General features: G+C 38.5%; 1 protein-coding gene across 1 annotated transcript in view; it reads right to left on the bottom strand.

Moving 5' to 3' along the window:
- The window catches only part of auts2a (activator of transcription and developmental regulator AUTS2 a), a 276189-nt gene extending 263428 nt beyond the window's left edge, over positions 1 to 12761 (bottom strand). Inside the window, 1 exon segment of the mRNA XM_034114083.1 lies at positions 12474 to 12761. Within this exon segment, the coding sequence (XP_033969974.1) occupies positions 12474 to 12761 (288 nt within the window).
- Positions 12762 to 21355: the final 8594 nt, after the last annotated feature.

Here is a 21355-nt window from a genome sequence, read left to right as displayed (position 1 = left end):
TTGTAATGAAACAGTGTGGGCACTAGACATTTAGGCTCTTGGAAATCACTCACCGTCATTCCCACTACGGACTCACCACCATGACACGATAGATGTGACGAAGGAGGCTTACGCACTGGTAGCACACTCAGTATGTGTAATTGGCAGCCTTGGGTTATTGCAGCATGCACTACGGGGAAACTGCACAAACAGGAGAAAACATAACAGACTATTGTGTAAAATATAATGCCTTATCATGGGGTCTGCTTGCTGAGTGATAAGGCCTGTGTGGATAGCCCACCGGCTGTTTCCACTCACTGCTTGTACAGTAAAGCTGGTAAAACTAAATCCAGCCTAAAACCCTGCCTTGCTACAGTGTCTGTGTGTTTGTAAATGTGTGCCAGCATGTGTGTTTACATGATTCACGCACACCCTGGGATGTGTTAAATCAACAAAACCATGTGGGCATTTACATAAAAGCACCTTTCGTCCGAGCTTAAGCCTTCCATTTAAAAAACTCTGCACAGGATTAATGAAAAACGCTCCACCAGGGGAATGAAGCCGTATAATGTAGATGCAAGTGCACACAGGTTGTGTTTAGCGATAACCCACCACCCCTGCAGGGTCCAACAGACAGTCCATCAACCACCCTGCAACAATGACCTGCCTCAGCTGTAATGAAAAGCGTCCGGAGACTTGTGTCCAAAGCAGTACATTCAAAGAAGAAAGGTTCACCTAAAATTAAACTCAAATGAAATGTTATGGTTTCATTAAATGTTCTCAGTCTGGGAAATATCATTAATTTGACTGGCTGCTTTTCCATGTTTACTAATTAGCCCAAATGTAGCTGAGCATAAACCTTTCCATTTTTGCCAGTAGCAGATTGTTCATTATAAATCACGTCAATTTCCAAAACTTGCAAAAATGTTATTCATCCAGGATTCCACTGCTCTTCTCCTTTAGCACTGTCTTTAACTCTCAATCAGGTTCTTAGTCTTAAGAAATAACATGTTTTTACATCAATGAATTCTGATTTTGCTACTCTCTGACATGAAAAGCTGTTTAGATATTGTGTGTGATTATTTCTCATGTTTTATTTTCATGTGATCAACATTAGTCTAGTTAGAGCGGAGCACGACTCCTGACTTGTCCGTGTGTTTTATTTTTATTTTGTTTTTTAAGATATATCTGTTGTAATTTATTGTCGTTTATTGTGATTTGTAGTAATGTGTTTTTATTACTGTACATGTACAGCACTTTGGCTCGACCAAAAATCGCTTTTAAATGTGCTATATAAATAAAACCTGATTTGATTTGATTTGATTTAGTTAATCATCTCATCATTCAAAGCTGTTCATTCTAAAGTCATAATTCCCTGACAAGGAGAAAAAATGGTGAACATGTTTGATTATTATTTGAAACAGCTTTTTGCATAAGTTAACAATTAGTTTGTTAAAAAAATAAACAATAAAAAAAAATGTGATCAAGCAAGCTTTTGTAATTCAAAAATCTAAGAAACAAAACAACAGTCAGATGATAACTTGTAAAGAAACGACTGAACATAATGCAAAGCCGCACATGTCATTTGCTGGAGAATAGGCCAATTACCAAGTATGTGGTGGTTGTAACAAATTCTTAAGCAAAGTCCTCCTTGGGCAAACACTTATCCACAGTGGCTTTTTCTTTAAGATGTTTTATTTATGGATGAGATGTTGTGGGATCTGGCTTTCTTTTCTATTCTCCCTCAAGCAAAAGGCACATGAGCCGAATAGCACTTACTGAAAACAATACAAGGCTGTGTTTTCATTTGGGATAAAGCTCCGGATCCTTTTGGCTTTCTGTCCCCGCTGCACACACTTACACAACATAGTCGGATGTTTTCCTCTCTCAGAAACCATGAAGTATATTTTCCGCAGTCTCTCTTTCTCTCACACACAAAGGCATGTACCTCCGGCTCTCTCCAAGTATAGACTTCGATCAAATCAGATTTCATAATAGTTTAACTTGAATAGCTGCTTTTTCAAACTACTGGCATGGCCGGTAATTGCACCACGTTAATTAAGGTATTTAAGCATTCGTCAAAAATCAACATTGTTTTTTCCTAAGTGAAATAAGACCTTTGTCTTGTTTTTTTTAAGATTAAAAGCATATGTTACATGATTGTAAAGAATTCATAGGATCGTAAAAGATGATGCTAAAAGCAACAGGTAGCCAGTTTAAGAAATCCAGACGATTATCAGAATCAGATCAGAATCAGGTTTATTACCAGGTAGGTTTACACGTACGAGGAATTTGACTTAGTGTCGTGGTGCATAAAAACAAGAATATACTGCATGCGGTCATATTTCATGGACATAAGATGGCAGTGTTATTTTGAAAGTGGAATTTGCAGTTTAACAGTTAGCTAAAACTGATGGATTAACAGTGCACTTTTTTTTTGCTTAAAGCTTTGGGTAAATTGTTGGAATAAAAAGGTTAAAGTTATAAATAAATAGTTCAAATAGTTAGCCAAAAGTAATAGATACACTGTTTAAAATATATAAGTATTTGATAAATAGATTGGTAGTAGATGTGAAAGCTCAAACTTCAAGGCTTTATTAAACACGTTCTAGTGACTGTACGCCTAGACTCCCACTGGCTAAAATATCAAAATGCCACTTTGAAAAGCCAACATCAAGCGGATGGCCCAAAACCCTTTTTACATTGGATGCCGAACAGAGTACATAACATGACTAACTTAAAATCTGTATCCAAAGAGGGACCGAAGTGACTCGCAGTTACAGTCCACAGAAAACCTCCTACTGAGCATCTAGAGCAGTTATTTCCACAGGCAAAGGCAGGGGGATGACATCATACTGAGCCTTTCATTAGTATTTAAACATCATCTGACCTGAAAGAGATGGAACTGCATCCTGTGCTACATAGCCCAGCCTGGGGATAACTAAGGTGCTGTGAGAGAAAACCAAATTGCAAGGTATTAGAGGCTATGATATACGCCAATTTCCTAAATATTGCAAAAAGCTTGTGAGTATGGAATAAAGTCTGGCATTCAGTCTAGGGTAAACAATTCTTTAAAAAAAAAAAGAACTGAAGCAGTGCAGTTTTTTTTAGCAAAGCTTATCTGAGTGCAGGCTTGGAAACAGATGGAAATGAAACATAGGAAGGCTGGCTCTGGTTGAAAGAAGGATCAGAGAAGAGACGGGGGATCAGAGGTTCAAAGCTGCAGGTAGAGATCTCAACAGGGCTGTGTCCACCAGCCCGTGGTGCAGTCACACACACGCTTTCATATTCTTGAACACACCACCATTAGTATGCACTGTGCAGTTAAGCATGAAAAGGGTCTCTTGTCAAGTAAGAAAAAAAAAAGCTGTCCAAATTCATCATCATGGGAGCCATTAAACACTAAAGAGAGAGTGGCCACGGCTCTACTTCAGAGATGGCATTTTACAATCGACCTTAACCAACATTTATCTTTCCCCCCCTCACATCTGTCACTAGAACCTGCCAAAATAAGAACAAAGATGAAATGGAAAATAAAATGGCCTGGGCTCGGCGAGCTGGTACCTCACAGATCAGCATAAATACATGTTTCTTAACTGAGGCAAGTTCATTATACCAGGATGAGGATGTGATTTGCCTCTGTGCTAATACTTGGATAAGGATACACAATGATTTCATTTCAGAGCTGTATGCTACATTAACAAGTGTCAGGGAGCCTTGGGTCTTAAAGAGCTGGATCCAGTAATCCGATGTTCTTCAGCCACTCCGGGTGTGCCATTAGCAAAAGATTAGCCGTTAATGTACACATAAATTGATGGTAGTCTTATTTTCATTGGTATTGTCATTCATGAATCTCTGCAACAACAGCCTTCAGTCTTTGCAAACAAGTCTGTCCATTGCATGACAAAAACACACATTACCACTTGAACGCTTTTTTCGAGCTGTCAATGGAGTAACAAAAAGCTTTACGCAGTACACAAACTGAACAGTATCTATGCTTTAAGATGGACCGGGAAACATCCTTTAGAGTAGAAATATGCCCATTTGGAGGCTTTATTGGGAAATAGTGACATTATATATTTAATTATTCAGCATAGTGGAAATATATGGACAGCCCTTAGTTAAAACAAATAACATTTTAGAAGTAAAACAATTCCCTGTGGCTAAAACATTATTATAAAATATGTTAATAGTTTGAAGACTGATTATCACTTTGCCTTGCTCTTGCATCCTATAGTCCCATTTATTTTTGCTGTGTGTCATCTTCAAACATTAATGCTGCTTGTGGCACATTTCCCCTGACGCAGAGCTATTTGTTTTTGCCTTGAGTATATACACGAGTGCATCGGTGTCAGTTTCTTCCTTAATGAGTGAGTTGAAGGTGACAGTTTGGGGCACGTGAGTCAGGTGCTTGTGAGTCAGGTGCTTATGAGCCTCTCCACCAGCAAGACATCAATCCAAACCTGAGCACGTTGCATTTTATATGCAAGTTTAAAACTATTTATGTAAGAAGGTTACATTTAAAAATAAAACTTAACAGCCCTCTTAGCTTAATAGAACAAAATCAGACTTCTATTCTTACTTGAATACTTCCTATATCTTTTTTGAATGTGACGTTTCTCCTTTAGATCGAAAAAGCAGTTTTTACAGCCGTTTGATGCGACTAAATGTGTCTGTAAGCAGCTCCTACTTTGGCAGATGCAGATCTTAAAAGCATCTGTTATATCAATCTTGGACCTAGTCATAGTAACTAGGTATGTTATTAAGTTACAGTTTCCATAGAATCGTCTCTTTGCTAATTATTACGTTAAGTGAGCTGACGCCAAGCTCAGAGGAAATGCAAAGAGGCTACATTTAGATATAATACAGTTAAGTGTTAGTTAATGAAAGAAATGTATGTGCGTTCATTTGCAAACGTATATATAGTTTGTTATTTGGATAATTCATATCCTGCAAGACTCCGAAAGAAGTCATGAGATGATGACCTTTCGACATCTGGAACATGTTAGGAGAACTGACAATGTGTGTGCGTTAAACATGATTAGGGAACATGTTCGCGTGTCATTTAGGAAACGTATATTTGGCCTGTGTTTTCTTGTGTTCGTGGGAGCATTTCTGCGATTGGTTGCTGTTGAAGCAAGGTAATGTTTCCCCATTGTTGTTTGGTGGTGCGCAACTAAATAATGATTAATCTCAACTATTTCTGTGTTTGTGTTTCATTGATTCCTCTCTGTTTCATTCTTTCCTGTTGTGTGAGTACTGGATCGCCACAACACATCCTGGGTGGATTTACACCTGGACTTCATGCATTGTAGCTCTGTGCAGTTACATTCCAATCACAATGGAACCATGTTAGTGACAGATGGAAAGGCTGCCACAGCAACACCAGAGGCAGGGAAATGAGAAATCTGCTGGAAAAGATAACGTCTGAGTTGTAAAGCATGTAACACGGTTCAATATTGCAGACAAAGTAAGTCTTACAAATGATTCTGCATCTATGGCAAAAAATGTCTACCAACAGCATCAGCGAAGGGACACCACAATAGACTACCTGCTTGAGCGGTCGATTGGGAAACGACAATACCAAATGTACAGCGGTAGGCGATCAATGGGGCTTTGAACAGGGCAGCCCTGGTCCTTTTGATGACTGCACACTCACAACAGCTTGATAACTGAATGCTGTGTAACCCTTCCAGAATTCCCACACAACAGAGATGATCGAATTTGCTTTTTAAATTCAGAGATGACATCTTATTTCATGAATGTGTCATTCACTGGGTTGTCACAGCATATTAATGCATATCATATATCACTCTCTGACACCTCCAAAATGCAGCCACTACTGCCAAGTGACTTGAATAAATATTGTACATGTGTGGAAGGTGGAAAATTAATTAAAAGGCTGGAAAAGTGGTATTATTCGCTAGACAGGAATATCTGTCAAGGCAGCGTGGCACAAGGAGAGCCGTCAAGAAAAATAAAAGCTTTCTCCAAAGGCAACCTTATTCATCAACATGAATTCTCTCAGGAACAAAGCTGTAAGAAAACCTGGCTTGATAGTTATCTGTCTTAATTGTTTGAAATGTCATTCTTTTTTAGTCTTTTGGAAACAAGCTGTCAATACATTTGATTTCACATTAGCCTCTTTCGTACAATGAAGTCCCAATCAATGTGTTCTTCTCTGCCTGCACTTACAAGTCCTCCGTCAGGCAGACTTCTGAGGGCTGTGCCAAAGAGAAGCAATTGTTTTTGAAATTCTGGCAAGCAGACAGCATCTTCCTACAAACAGTATACAAGACGAGAAAAATGCCAAACCGTTAAACTGCAATTCATCATCTTTATTTGGCCATATGTAAGAGGAATGCCCTTTGCTGACATCATTAATTTATTACTGCAGTTGATCCTTCCAGCTAAGTACGAGTCCTGTCCTTAACTCCACTTTAAATGTCAATAGGCATTAATTAGCTAACCGTTTGTTATTTGAAGGTCTGACAACTCATCAATGAACCCATTATCATTTTGTTCTTCATACCACCTCCACCATCCACCCACACGCACTGATGACTCAACTAAAACATGAACTATGATGCTCCGCTGTGCCCTGGCTTATGTGTCACTTATCCAAGGCCACTGTGGGTGTGACAGACGGGGGTGAAGCTGTTGCACAATATTAAATAACCAAAGAATGCTGAAAAAGTCATAAATAGGAAATGGCACGTCATTGGAACCAACAAGGACCTGCTGGTGCATCAGTGGTACTGAAATGAAATGTAAAGCACGGGTAGAGGATTGCCACAGCTCTTATGAAACTGGTTTTCCACTAGCAGACACATGTTTTATGCATATGGACCTTTTGTCAGTGTGATGTGAAGCCTTCAGTGAAAGGCATTAAAGCTCTCAATCGATTGCCTTTCCCCTTGCTCTCTGGTGGTCAGCAGCTAGTGGTCTGCTATGGTGCGGTTAAGCATGACATGTCAAATCTTGTGCCTGTGTGCAACCTGATGCACACAGCCAAAAATCGCTTTAACACATATCTCCCAGTGAGTTTGTAGGGGAACTGACACAAATCATGTTAGTGACTTTACATGTTTTGCTTGAGTAAAGCTAATGAAACAAAATGCCAACAAAATAACAAACTCTTGGTGACTGTTTCAGAATACAGCTAAAAACACTGCTGCTCATGGTCCAAAACCCACGACAAGCTACGACCTCAGCTGTACTTCGGCAAAACCAAGACAACCAAAACCAGAGAAAGGATTTAACCTCTGGCGTGGAATATATAATATAGCTTTTTGTTGGGAGACATCTTGATAATATCTTCATCTGGACTATCTATTGAAGCTATTTTCTTGTGTGTTAGGTTTATAACTAACTAATTGGAGGGGGAAATCTTTTAGAGGAACAAAAGCGGCAGGAGCTCTGTGGGGCATTGTGGATTAAGAAGTCTTTCCAGACTCTTTTTGTGGAAAAGAAGGAGTAAAACAGAAACTGCAAATGTGGTCATTTAAAGAGTACTGCTTTTGAGCTGTTCATCGTATTATCACAGGCAGTCAGTCATGTAATAGACTGCTGTTAACCTGCTGAGAAAGAAGACTATAATACAAAATAAATACAAACGTAACAAATAAATAAATAAAAAAGGACTCGCAATGTTAAACAGCAAAGAAAAGGTTGGGCAAACAAAGAGTCTGATTGGACAGCAGCCTGACCAAGCCTGTATAAGCAGTTGATGCCAAAGTTAGGAACACTTAAAGTAAAACGGGCACACAGCAAACGTTTTACAGGGAGAGAGAAGTGCTGTAAAAAGTCCCCACTACGGCCTCTCTCAGTAGAAATCTGTCTCCATACCAACTCCTTTAAAGGACAGCTGATTCTTTGTACTTTGATTCATTTGATGAATGCTTATTGTTTTTTCATTTCTTACTCAATTGAGCAGACTGAGCTACATTTCTGAAACGCAGAATGGAAACAACAGTGAGTGATTGTAGCATCTTTTGTGGTGCCCAAGCTCCACTGTTACACTTAATAGCTCATAATAAATGCATATCTGTTTTATATTGATATGTTTATCCATCTATTATTTATATGTTATGGTTGAGAAAACTACACAGTGTGAAACAACATAGTTATTCTCCAATCAATATAAGCTCAAAATGCCTCAAGCTACCCATTGACTTCTTGCACTTGATACCTTTTTACGTCTGACAAAAAAGAAACAGCCATATGATCACATGTTATAAGAATGTTATCTGTTTATTTACTGCTAAACAGTTCAACTGTAGCATGGCTTTGTGCTCACATTTGTAATTAAATGATATGCAAGTATGAATAGGCCTATTGAGTTATAATGTGTTTAACATTTTAAGGAACGCAGAGTGAGAACGTGTTTTCTCAGTTGGGATCGATAACAGCTATTATGGTTGATTTTACAAAGAGCATTGTAAAAAATTCAGAATCATTTACTTGCAGTGAGTATTTTAGAAGCACATTCTGTATCCTGCATAAGTAAAAAGCAAATCATTGTAATATTAAGACTTGGCTGTACTGTAGGTGAAAACTGTCTAATACTTATCATAAAAAGGCCAGAGAAGATTCACCAAAAGCAGTTACATGCTTAATTCTGATTGTCAAGTTTTATTCCAAAAGCGCCTTCCTATTCATCTGCTGTTAACAATAGTCCCACATGGGTGAGTTACTCCAAACAACAACACCAACAAACAGCCCGATAAACACAACAAGTTGTAGGAAAACCAATGAAAACAAAAACAATTTCAGTTTGTAAAGTGCCTGATCATGGAGGTTTCAGTCCTGAGACTGCAAAACAGAAAGGGAAAGCTAAGATATCAGCATGCACATGAAAGCAGGCCTGGGAGCAGTGTAGCTCCAGCACTGTGGTGACAGATGGAGAGCACCTGCATATAGGGGTCTGACCTCATCAGAATGTAACTTTACTCAGACAGAAAGAGTCACACTGGTCCTATGTTATGCTTGTGCATATCTCCATATATACACTATACACAGTCTTTAATCACAGTTTGGTAAAAACACAAAAGCAAAATATAGCAATTAAAAAGAAGGTTACAAAAGGAAAGATCCCACCCACATTATTACAGAGTGTAGGCGAATAAGGAAACAGAAGATTTATTGTATTGAATATATCAATTTCAAACAGCAGATAAATGATTTAAGCTATACAGGCAGTGACAATTATGATCATTAGTTGAAATACAGAGGACATTTTTCTCAAACAATCCTGAATAATCTGGTTGGGGGGGATACGTCTGAATCTCAAAGATTTCATTTTGGAGAATGTAATCCTATTAAAACCTAATAACTTGTATTTATTTAAGTTTGTATCAGCAACTTCCTGATTAACCCTCAGTCATGTTAACACAGTGAGTCACATCAGAGAGCTGCCAAGTAAAATGTCTTCTATTTGGCCTGTGACCAGCTATAATGAATAAGTGGGGGTCAAGTAGTACTTCAGAGGCAGTAACTAGGGTGGGATTTTCTTTTTATTCCATGCCTACATAAAAGACTGATCTTTGCATCACTAACCTTTCAATCAGAAGCCTGACTGTTTCGCCTTAATGATCCCACAGCTGTGTTTGATATAATTACCCTTCATTTCCACCTGTTTCTCTCAGACCAGAAGTGAGGCCAGTATGGAAACAGGGGACATGGAGAAGTTATGACAAACTATCCATCTTGGATCCAAGTCGGAATTATAAGCATTCTCTCATTCCAGCATCTACTGTGTACGGATGTGCTGCTTTGTTTGTGTAGTAGTGTAAACTAATAGTAGCTTGGTGGGAGGAGGTTTGTGGTTAAAGGCCATAGTCGATAGTTTACTTTCAGTGATTTTGCGTATAAAAATATGAAACTCCAGCTCTCCAACATTTTGGACACAGGGCGTCAAACTGCTATATTTAAAGTTCTTCAACTAATGTTAGATATGATACAAAACAATATTGCCATCTCCCTTTAGTTCTCTAAATTACACTGTATCAATACATTATGTCACAATCTCAAAGAAATCCTCCTGTGTGTAGACATTTGCACATTCACACAAACATGAGTATATATTTATTTCTTGCTCGTACTTGAACTGAGCATTTGTATTACTCAGTGAATCACTCAAAGAAAAGACTGTTTTGTAAGAAGTGCCTTTCATATTACTGAGGTTTGATGTTAATGTAATTCGATACTGCAATTTGTTTTGATATATAAGTCATGAGGTTAACTTCAGTAAAAGGCTACAACTGTTTTGTGTAGGGTAATAGAATGTTCAAATATTTTCTACAACAAACATTAAACTGTAAATCAGTTACAATCAGCCGTATAAGGCAACAACATCATTTACACTTCTTTTAAATGTTCATACATTTATAGAACATCATATGCTGGATGTCAAAAACCGTGAATACCGACTAAAATATCCTTATTCCATTCAATGATATACTGACACAGATTTGGGGTAACCTTTATATATATAATATTAGATTAATATAAGTATAGATGACACGTGATTAATACTGTATATATTGCCCTAAAGAATGATCAGTTTGATTAACTGTTGACATTAATATTGTGTCCTCTAAAGAGACACTCAATGTAAATATCAGTGCCTTAGTAGACTGACTCAGAAAATATGAATGGAAAGAACATAAAAAAAGTCAAACAAAACAAGAAGAAATAGAAAGACATGCAGGCTAAAGTCTGTAAGAGTTATTCTAAATAAATGACACTCTTGAGCTGTGAAAATAGTTGATCTGACTATCAAAAGGGGTACAGCAAGGACAAGTGAGTGCTGCTGCTGTATATCACACTGCATATATTAGAAAGTGCAAGTCAGGCTGTGTTGTCCTGGTATGTTCCCGAGTCTGACCTTGTAAAGTTACAAACTATTTTCATATTATGCAAAAATAAGATCAGGGTGAACACAATACTAAATGCTTAAAACATACAACTTACAGTTGGATTGGTAATATTGAACCCTAACCCAAATTAACAATACCCAACCATGGCATGCATGATTTAAGAAGCAACATTTGAAGTGGTGAACACACTAATGCAGGGGCCAAGCAGTCTATGAGTGGTGTAATGAGTAGTAAAAGGTATGCCGAAGGTAAAACAATAATTTAAATATATGTTTGGCGTTTTGTGTTGGACAGTGCTTTACATCACCATTATCCAAAAACCAAATGAAGGAAAACATTTTAAAAACATGCAAAATCTAAGTTGCCAGCCCTGCAGCTGTTCTGGATGCTCATGGTGTCCTAACACCTTACTAATGTCTAAGTTTGGCTCATTTATGGTACAAAGTACTTTTATCTATTTTGTTTTCCACTGTGTATTTTTAAGTCAGTAGAGGCAGGATTCTGAGATGTTTGCTGTTTGAACCTGATTTGACATCATCTTCAACAGCATGGTGTAAGCCATACTATAGGTTTTGCATGATGCATTGAACGGCATAGTTACTTAGGTTATTGGTTGTATGGCATAGTGTATAGCAAAGTGTATGGTCAATTGTATGGCGTAGTTTATGTAGTAGTGTATAGCATAGTGAATGTTGTGTACATCGAAGTGAACAGGGAGTACAGAACACATACTACTTCAGTGTGATATGTCTTCACGCTTGCTGTCTTAACTGGAGAAAACAAATTCCTTTCGAGCAAACAGAATGTGGATGAGTTATGCATATATGTATATGCCAATTCATTGGATGTAATGTGCATCTCCAGTAGCTTGGACATTTAAAAATGTAGGGTTTGCAGGATGTGTCAAACAAGTGATGATTCTTTCAGACAAATGAGTTGTCTGCTGTGTTTTAACTTCACTCAAGTATTGGCTCAGCTCACTAAGAACCTGAAAGAACTAAAAAGGAACCAGGTACCAGATACTAGAACTGAGTCGTAAAATGCTGGAAAAATGTGCCTTAAGACACTTTTGCTTTGTAATTTTGCTTTTACACTTGTCACCAATCTGTCAGTTATCATTATAGACAAACATAGCAGTGGTGCTACATACTGTAAAATGCTAGGATATATTGTTGGAAGACAGCATGTGCTCAGTTTGCAATCCAAACCAAATGAATAGTCAGTACACAGTAAATGACTCCTACTCTGAATAAACTATTGTAAAATAGCTCAAATTGCTTTTTTACACTACAAACATACCTGAATAACCCTAATCTGGTGTAAGGCTTTGCTGGAAAACTCTTGTTGAAAACAAATCGAGAGCAGTACACCAAACAACAGCCTTTCAGTGACACAGATGTAATCTCTGGCTGCAGCACTACATTTAAAGCTACATCTGTTCAACTCCAGCTCACACAACAGCCAAATATGCAGACTGGAGCCAAAACACTTGGCCGGCCGAGTTAGAGAGGCACACAAGAACCAACACATATTTACACAGTGTTACAGATTTTCAACACGATTGTCAGGCAAAAAACTCACCACACACCACGCTTAACAGAGTGTTTTACTCACCTCCAGAGCCTCCAAGGTGACGAATCCTGTGATGGAGAAGCCATCGATGATGTCCTCTTGAGCAGAAGTAGAGTCCTTTCGCTTCCTCCGTGGGGGTCGAGGGCGGGATGAGGAGGGCTTCCTGTTGCCCTCCCTCTCTGAGTCAGAGGAAAAGCGAAAGACCGAGCCCTTAACATGGTTGTTCCTTATCCCATTTGATCTCCTGTCTTGATCCCTCACCGACCTTGACTTCCTCTTCTTGCGGAGGCCACTAGATCGAGGGCCATCCATGCCTTTCATGGGAAACATCCAGATAAACCCACTTCTTACAGAGAAACAAACTCTTCAAGTGCCAAACACTGGCACAGCTTGACCTACACTTGTGTGGAAACCCCAGAAGAGAAACTCCACAATATCCAAGCAAATGTTATTGATGTATTATATCCAAGGTAACCATGTAATATCCAACAGATGAAACCTTTAACAGGTAACACAAAACTGCATCGAGTCACTGAACCAAACTAGGTTCTGAGCAAAAATCCCCAAAGGCAGTCCATCAAATCCTAAGACAGAGGTGTAAAATGATCTATTAAACACGTTATCACCAAACTGTCAATTCCACCAGAGGAAGAGCTTCTCAAGTTAAAGCAAATATCTGCTCAGTGAACATGTCCCGCCACGGTGAGTTGAGCAGGTGATGCCACATCCTTCTTCTTCAGGAGCCTACTCCCTTACCCAAGGTCAGTAAACTCTACCTCCTGCAAGACAAAGACAGAGAGAGAGAGAGCAAGCATTTGCCACATGTTCACTCTGCAATTTCAACTGTTCATTTAGTCAACGAGAGGTTTTTTACTTTGCCACTTGGTGTTTTAAACCTCACAACATGAACAAATGCAAATTGAGAACTGTCAATGTATTCTATCCTCCCACTTTTGTTAATGACATAATTTAGAAAACATTAATTTTGAACACATTCAATATTATTGTTAAAGCATATGAACGTAGGACTTAAGCTTTTTACATATAGTAAAACATATCATCTCAAGTTCAAGAGAAGTGATTGTAATGCTTTTCTTGAATAAAACTTGTTCTAACATGTATCAATCTTTAACAAGTCTGTCGGAATAAACAAAATGTCACATTGGGCACAATATTTCACTCACATATTCCACCAATAAAACAGAACAATATTTCTGTTTTGAATAAATGAAAGCAGATCTTATAGAACAGGGTGATGTCCTCTAGCCTTTACACACTAACATTAAATCAAGACCCTTTGATAATGCCATATTGCACTTCACTATAGATCTTAAGGTGCATGCCTTTACTGTCTGACACTGAAGGCATCTGGCTGCTTAACAATATTAGATGCAACATTCAACAGCTTGCAGTCCTATTCTGGATCGTTCTCAAGGCATAGCCTAAAGCCTAGGCCTAAAGCCACTGAAAGTCAATCTGGCATTGTAGTCTAAATCACATATGGCTTCTCTATGTGTCCAGAATATCAATTCTCATCCATTACATCATAGAAATTGTATTCCATGTGGAAGAAAACTGAAACAACAGAATGCAGGCTTTTTACATATCCTTTCTCTGAATAACCATGCCTCCAAATGCTGGTTGACATATCAAACCGAGGATTCACACCTTCCTGCATCAACACACAAACCAAAAGCAATTTACCACAGTCAACCACCATATTCAACTTTACATTGTCTCCTTGGACACAGGTTGTCAAGCAATGTAGCTCATCTGGCTTCTGCAGCATACAATACATTAACAGTAACACATGTTTTAAACATGCACAATTATAAACATGTACAAAAAATTAAAAAGGCACATCCAACAAGCCAGCGTGCAACCATTTAATTATGGAGCAACAATTTGAAAAGAGATTTCTTCCATTCAGATGTTCTTCCTTCTAACAATCCAGAAAAGGTAATTCCATCTCTATGAAGACGGTCCTAAACCTTTTTCCCCGAGTACCAATGCCTTTAACCTGATGCCCCGTGCCAGCACTCATCTAATGACACACATACACACACTGCACAAATAGCTCCCAAAATATCGCTCATGGGGGGAATAAACTGTATTCCAGCACTCGCCCTGGCTTTTTCTAGCTCAGTAAAAGACTCTTTCCCTTGTCTTCGCTCAAAGTCCCTTTTTGTCTGCCTATGCTGCCTGTCAGTAGAGATCTCAGACTCTGTAATCCAGTCCAGCCTACAGCAGCAGAAGCGGACTGGCACTGCCTCCCGCTCCGGCTCTCAAGCTTCATTTTCCACTGTAAAACACACAACAAAAGCAAGCCTCTCTTTTTTTTTGCTCCAGACACGTCATGCAAAACGAAGAAATGCAAACCCTTGCGAGTGGGGAGAGACCGTCCGGACAAGTTGCAGGCCTTCGGTCACTATTAAAAGACAACGCACAAGAAGGTTTGAAGCTGACAAAATAAATCCCGCAAAGGAAAACCATAGGGTATCTCCTCCTCTCTCCAGATCCGAGCTTCAGGATCCCGGAGAAGGGGGACCGGGGCGCAGTGATACGGTGATGCCGCAGTGCCGCTTTACAGGCTGCATGCTTCCTCCTCGGCGCAAATAGTGCCGTCTCTGGACATTTGGTAGACTCAGAGTTAAAATAAAGAGACAGAATAACCAGGAAAATTGCGGAACACAAGCCAGACATGCTAGTTTACACCTTTTCTTTAACCTTCGGAGTACATTTTAGACGCATTTATGTCTTTAGTTTGGCATACACTTTATGGCAGTGAATGCAAGAAGGTGTAACAGTATAAAGTTTGTGTTTGTTATGTTAACGCAAGCTGTGAATAAAAAAGAAACACTAACATAATGACTGGCCATTGTAAAGTGAGCCTCAACTGTGTCGGATAATATATTAATAAAGAATATGCATTTAATAGCATAATTACTGAAGCTAACGGGAAACAGACAATTAGGCTATGCTAATTTGACCTACTAAGCTGTTTACAAACAAGCTAGCTGCACCAATATGTTGACACATTTTTTTTTGTATTGAAGTGGGCAACAAGTAGAAGTCTTTCATTCACATGTGCTCAGTGACTCAGTTCACCTCCACAGCCTGCCTGCTATTATCCAAGTCATATATTTAAATATATTAAACAATTAAAATATACATGTAAGTCTGTAGGCTATTTGCGCTAGCTCAGGTAGCTATCTGATTAGCTGGTGCATGAAAGCATTCGCTTCAGGGACACGAGGGGCCAACTAACACATCTCCCCACTCACAGTTACAGAGAAGTGTTTGAACTTGAAAAAAGTGGACATACCTTAGAAGGCTGGTCCTCTGCGTATCCAGTTACACATACCGTTGCAATCAGGCAATTACCTACACCTGCTGTGGGGTTGACTATCACGTGAGTGCAGTGCCCAATGTATTGCATGTTACCAAATAGCTGTGCTATTCTCGCTACTAGTACATACACTGATTGATTTCAAAATCCTCAACATTTTATCCCACAAATATGTTTCCCAGTAAAGCCCAACTGATTCAGGTCTGCTGAATGATTAATTGTATTGACATGGAGTTGCCCTTGAGAGAGAAACATGATTATGTAAGAGGGCAGTTACAAAAAATCTATATAATTCTTTGCCAGGACTAAATGTATGTTACTGTTGGTTCAAAGGCCAGTATTAGATAAACAAACCATAAGAAGTAAATACCTTAGTGTCAGCTGGCTTTTTATTATAATCTTAATTCTATGATGTTATGCATAACAACATCATATAATTGTGATTTCACCTTGGGCTGAAATTGTTGTGTGCATTTCTCAGTATTTACTGATATTTAATGGACTAAACGTCTCATTGAAATGAGATGAATCGATGTTAAAAAAAACATTAGTAGCAGTCATAAATATTTGGTTTTGCAGTAAAGTTTGAGCTTTGGCATTTGTGCTGCCTCGTAGCAGATGTCACACCAGCTTTCCATCAACACATATTGATTTGTATGTCCATTAATACCTTGGGGATAAGACAACTTTGACATTGACAACAATGTGAACACAACAGTGTGAATTTGTGTGTGGTGGGTAATGGTATTAATGCTGATCAGTGGGTTAATAATATTTTGTAAATCATACTGTTATTGTATTGTCATGGCAATTGGTGAGTGAAAAATGATGGTGCAACACCTCTCCTGAACAGCTGAACAGGAGTCAGCGATTGTTTCAGAGTACAAATGTACTGGTCTTCTGTGAACAGAGGACCATGGGTGGGCTGTGTATTTTTAGCTCAGTTTAATGATGCAGAGGCTAAGTGGTGCGGCGCAGAGCTTGCTAAAGTGCCTCAATTCCCAGAACAAGGACCCCACCGGCCTGTAAGAATAATGCCAGGGGATACACATGCACTTGACCCTGTCTCATCTTCCAGGAGGAGTGTCCTTGTGACAAAGTGGCATGGCAGGGGAGAGACGACAGCAAGGCAGCTAATTCAGCTCTCTCAGCCACTACTCGTTAGATGGAGAAGAAGAATGTGCTGTCCTCCCCTCCCCTCTGCCTCACCATGATCAGCTTTAATTACACCTTCGCCCTAACTTTCTCTGCATCCACAACTTCATTCACTGTCAAACCAAACTCCACATTTGGGTATTTTAAAAACTGAATATATGATTATGTATTATGGAAACAACAGAAATGTATGATTTCCAACATATTTTCTTGCAACATTGGTCTAGTGCTTTGCACTTGAAATAACTAGAATGGTACCTCTTTAGCCCCACGGATCCGCCGAAGGGGCCGAAATCACAACATCTGCAAGCAAAAGTGTCTGAGGGCTTCTTAAGATTTAATAAACTATGAATGTTTCATATCTATGTAACGGGAAGAAACTCAGCTAATTGATCTTTTTTTTTTTTTCTTTTTTTTTTAAACCTCAAAGCTAACGCTGAGCCTCTGAATTAGCCACGGGCAAAAAGATCTTAAGGCCGTTAGCACAGAACTCTAGCTATACCGATCGATATACTTATTGGATCTGCACAAACAAGCTTAGATAACATCCTGAGATTCCACAGATTATAGAAATATAAGGATCATCACTGAGCGATCAGAACTCGTGACAGGGGAAGCAAATACAGACAACACACGACGTAGCTTTAGGTAGCAAAAAACGGAGATATGCTCACCTTAGCTGTTATTCTGATCAAAAGTTGTGTTCAATGGCATTAAAACGAGAAAAAACGCGGCTGAAGGTTAATCCATAGGTTATACCAATGTGTCTGTCACTTTGAACAAATTATTGATAATCCATAATTCAATTTTTATGCAAAAATCGGAGAAGAAAAATGAGCTGCTAATGGTAGCCACCAGAGGTTAGCGCAGCTTCCGGTTTTTCTACGCGTCACTATCACTCCTTATTTGGTCAACTGTGTGTGTATGTGGAACTTTCCCTCGATTCCATTGGCTCTGACGGTTAGAAAGAGATGTCAATCATCAAAATCGACCAAGGGGGGCCAGAGATATGGAAAATCCACCCAAATGACCCCAGAAGTGTTTTTTTTTATACAGGGTACTTATTATATGTTGTACTTTGGATTCCTAAAGCTTTTAGTCTACTAACCCATCATCCAAGGGTAGTTTTCACTATAAGTAAAAAAGAATTTTTGGACGGACACTATAATTTACAGTTTTTTACCATGTTCAATCTGAATTTTATTTAAAATAAAAAACATCTATATTGATTCTGACTTTTCTACATCCAACTCACAGGTTTATCATTACTTTGAGAAAAAAGATTATTAATTTTCCCCTTTTAGAAGTGTAGTTATGGTCATTTGTTCTGGAAATGTCATTTTCGAGCCTGAGACCTGAAAAACAGGCTTGGGGCTTAACAGGAGTGAAGACCTGGGACAAGACCAATGCTGCATTTAACATGTTCACAGACATTGAAGACGTTCTTTCACAAATGGTGTCTTTTTGAGTCATGCCAGTAGTTTTTCTGTAATCTTGCTCAAAAACAGCCATCATAAAAAGTTACAAACTATCCAAACCAAAAACAGGCCCTCTAGGTGGATGGTAATATTGACAGTAAAGCTATTATGTCATTAACGTTATGACCGACCATGGCTTCCAGACTCAATAGGTCTCAAAGCAACAAAGCTAATCCCTTCCAAACGTGGCTGTTCCAACCAGCTTGAATAATGGTCCCTTGGCCTCCATTCTGTGACTTGGGGTAAAGTTCAATCACTGTGAAAAAACTGTTTAAAGAAAGGAACTGAAGAACGAGAAAGCATATTTGCTGGAAACAAATGACTGTGTTAGAAGAGAACATTACCAACAATCCTCTAATAAGCCATTAAGTCCAATTAAGCTTTAATAAAGATTAACAGATTTTTTGTATTCCGCATAAGATGCCAATTTGCAAAGAGCTCATAATAGGATGAAGCCCCTGGGAGAAGTCAATCACATGCCAACCATTCTACACCTAGTGTTACCTTTGAAAGAAACATACAGTAATGCATGTCTCCTGTTACAGTACTTATATATCTTTATTTGCCAACTCTGATCGCAACGCTTCACTCCCTCTCTTCCTCTTCGGCATTTAACTCAGACAGCAGATGGTGGTAATTAGAGAATCAAATCCACAAATAGAAACACATCCCCATATTATCTCCCACCTGCATGTTACCATCTTTTACCTTATTTGTGTTCATCTTCATCATTATTATCTGTACTTGTCAGGAAGGAGACTCAAGTGGGATGTAATGACACTTTGAGTGTAATGCAAGTTGAATTGCTGGATACTTAAAGCCACAAAGAGATTCTTGATACAAGAATGAGCTCATGTTCCTCCCCCTACAGGTCTGCCTACAAGCACTATAATAGCCCTTATTATTTGCACTGTGCAGGCAGAACAATCGTCCTTACTAAATTATATATCTATGTATCTGTGCAGAGTAAGCTACTTTGTTCTCTCCTATTATATCCTCTTTGCAATGACACGTGATTTGTTGATGGTATTAATCAAAGATAAAGTGGCTTTAACAAATGTGTGTGGGAGGTTTAACATTTATCAACAAGTGGTTAATGCCATTAAAGTGCATGAAACACATGGCCTTTTCACTGCTAGATTGTGGCACATGACCCGCTGTTCAAGAGCAAACCTTAAATATGAATAGTGTCAACGTGTCCCCACTGTCAGAAGAAGACAGAAAGAAGCGACATAACAGCGCTACTGAATAGTGTGAGAATACATTTCACTAAAAGATCAAACAACCCAAAAAGCAGAACTGTGAGTTGTAGTAAGTGATTGATCATACAAGATCAATATGACGGAGGCTTATACCTGTAATAACAACAGTACGTTTTGAGAACCTCACTGGTCTTAATATATGATGCCTGTCAAAATCGTCTTAGCTCATGGTTCTTCTGCTGGCTCACTCCATCAATCACTGCTTACTATTTAAGTATTGGATACAATCCACATTTACCATCAGAGAAATAAGGATCTGACATTCATTAAAGAAGAGGACTGATTATGTATGATGATTAAATCAAGTTTTAAATTGCTATGTGATCACACACACCAGTTGCTATGTGGATGCCAAAATGAGTCTGTCTTTATAAAGTTTGAATTAAATGTTAGATTAGACCTTATACCATCATCTAAAGGTAAAGAGCTGAAATGGTATTGAGGTATATGTACTGTATTGACTTGAGTTTGTTCATGTTATGCTATGTTTAACTTCTACTCCAATACATTTAATCAGGACATTTTCCATTTTTATTGAACTTAACACTTGACATTCAATCACCTAACTTATTTTCACAACTTTAACCATATCAATCTTGTTATATAATATAAAATCATATATCACAGGGTTACTTGACACGTTGCTGTAAGTTAATTTAATTGATAACAATGCCATGTAGTGTTACCCTAGCACAAGGATGTACTTCCAATAAAGTATACAAACATTTTTGCAGGTACTTTTTCTCAAGTAAAGGACATAGTATTTCTTCCACCTCTAGGAAAAGAAAATGTGTACATTTTATTTTTCATCATGCTGTCTCGCCGTCATACTGACATGGCTTACTGTGGCTTTTGAATAGAAGTGAGGCTGTTTAAAATCAAATAATCTGATGTGAAAAAGACCTATTGAAGAACAAACAAATATGTACAAGGTTGTTCTCACAGGTCTTCAAAGTGTAGCGCTCGAGTATTCATTATTTCTATTCAACAGTTGACTTTTCAGTTTTAAATACACGCTACAGTTTTGTGTCAGTGTTACTGATGGTCTCTTTATGAACTCCCCCTCATTTGAAATGCCAAGGTTGATCTTTCACTGCATGCTCCAGCTCGAAGAGGAGGTCATTTACTCCTGTATTCTTTATTTCAGTGGATGATTCAAGGCACTTAAGCTGTTATTCTCTTTTATCTCCTGCCTCAGAGAAGTACTGTCATTTTCCGTAGATGTTATCTGTGCAAATAAAGCAAATATAATCTAACGGAAAGGATAAAAAAAGTAGATGGAAATAGAAAATAGCACAAAGCCAACATGCCGCTATCTTTACCCATCTTTTACAATGTGGAACCAAAATAAAACGCTGCTGATAGCCTCCTTGAATGACAAGAAGAAATACTCAAAATGATAGCTGACCTACTAACACAACACCATATCTTAAATAAACTAACTATGTTGTCAGATATCTTTAGCACTGCAAACAAAACCCAGTAATGTCTTCATTTAAACCGCACATCTCCGCTCAATTACAGAAACATTCCGCTTTAACTAATTCATGAGATGACAAGTTCAACATCAAGTTCAGCCACTTGAGACAAAAGAGAATGATTTCAGCCTGCTTTACTCGTGTTAAGTGCAACAGAGGCCTGATGGAAGCGTGTGGTTTTAAATCCAACATAATGAAGTCA

This window comes from Trematomus bernacchii, unplaced genomic scaffold (genome assembly GCF_902827165.1).
Source record: "Trematomus bernacchii unplaced genomic scaffold, fTreBer1.1, whole genome shotgun sequence".
NCBI classification, from domain to species: domain Eukaryota; kingdom Metazoa; phylum Chordata; class Actinopteri; order Perciformes; family Nototheniidae; genus Trematomus; species Trematomus bernacchii.
Note: the sequence above shows the minus strand (reverse complement) of the source record. Positions and strands in the feature narration are given on the sequence as shown.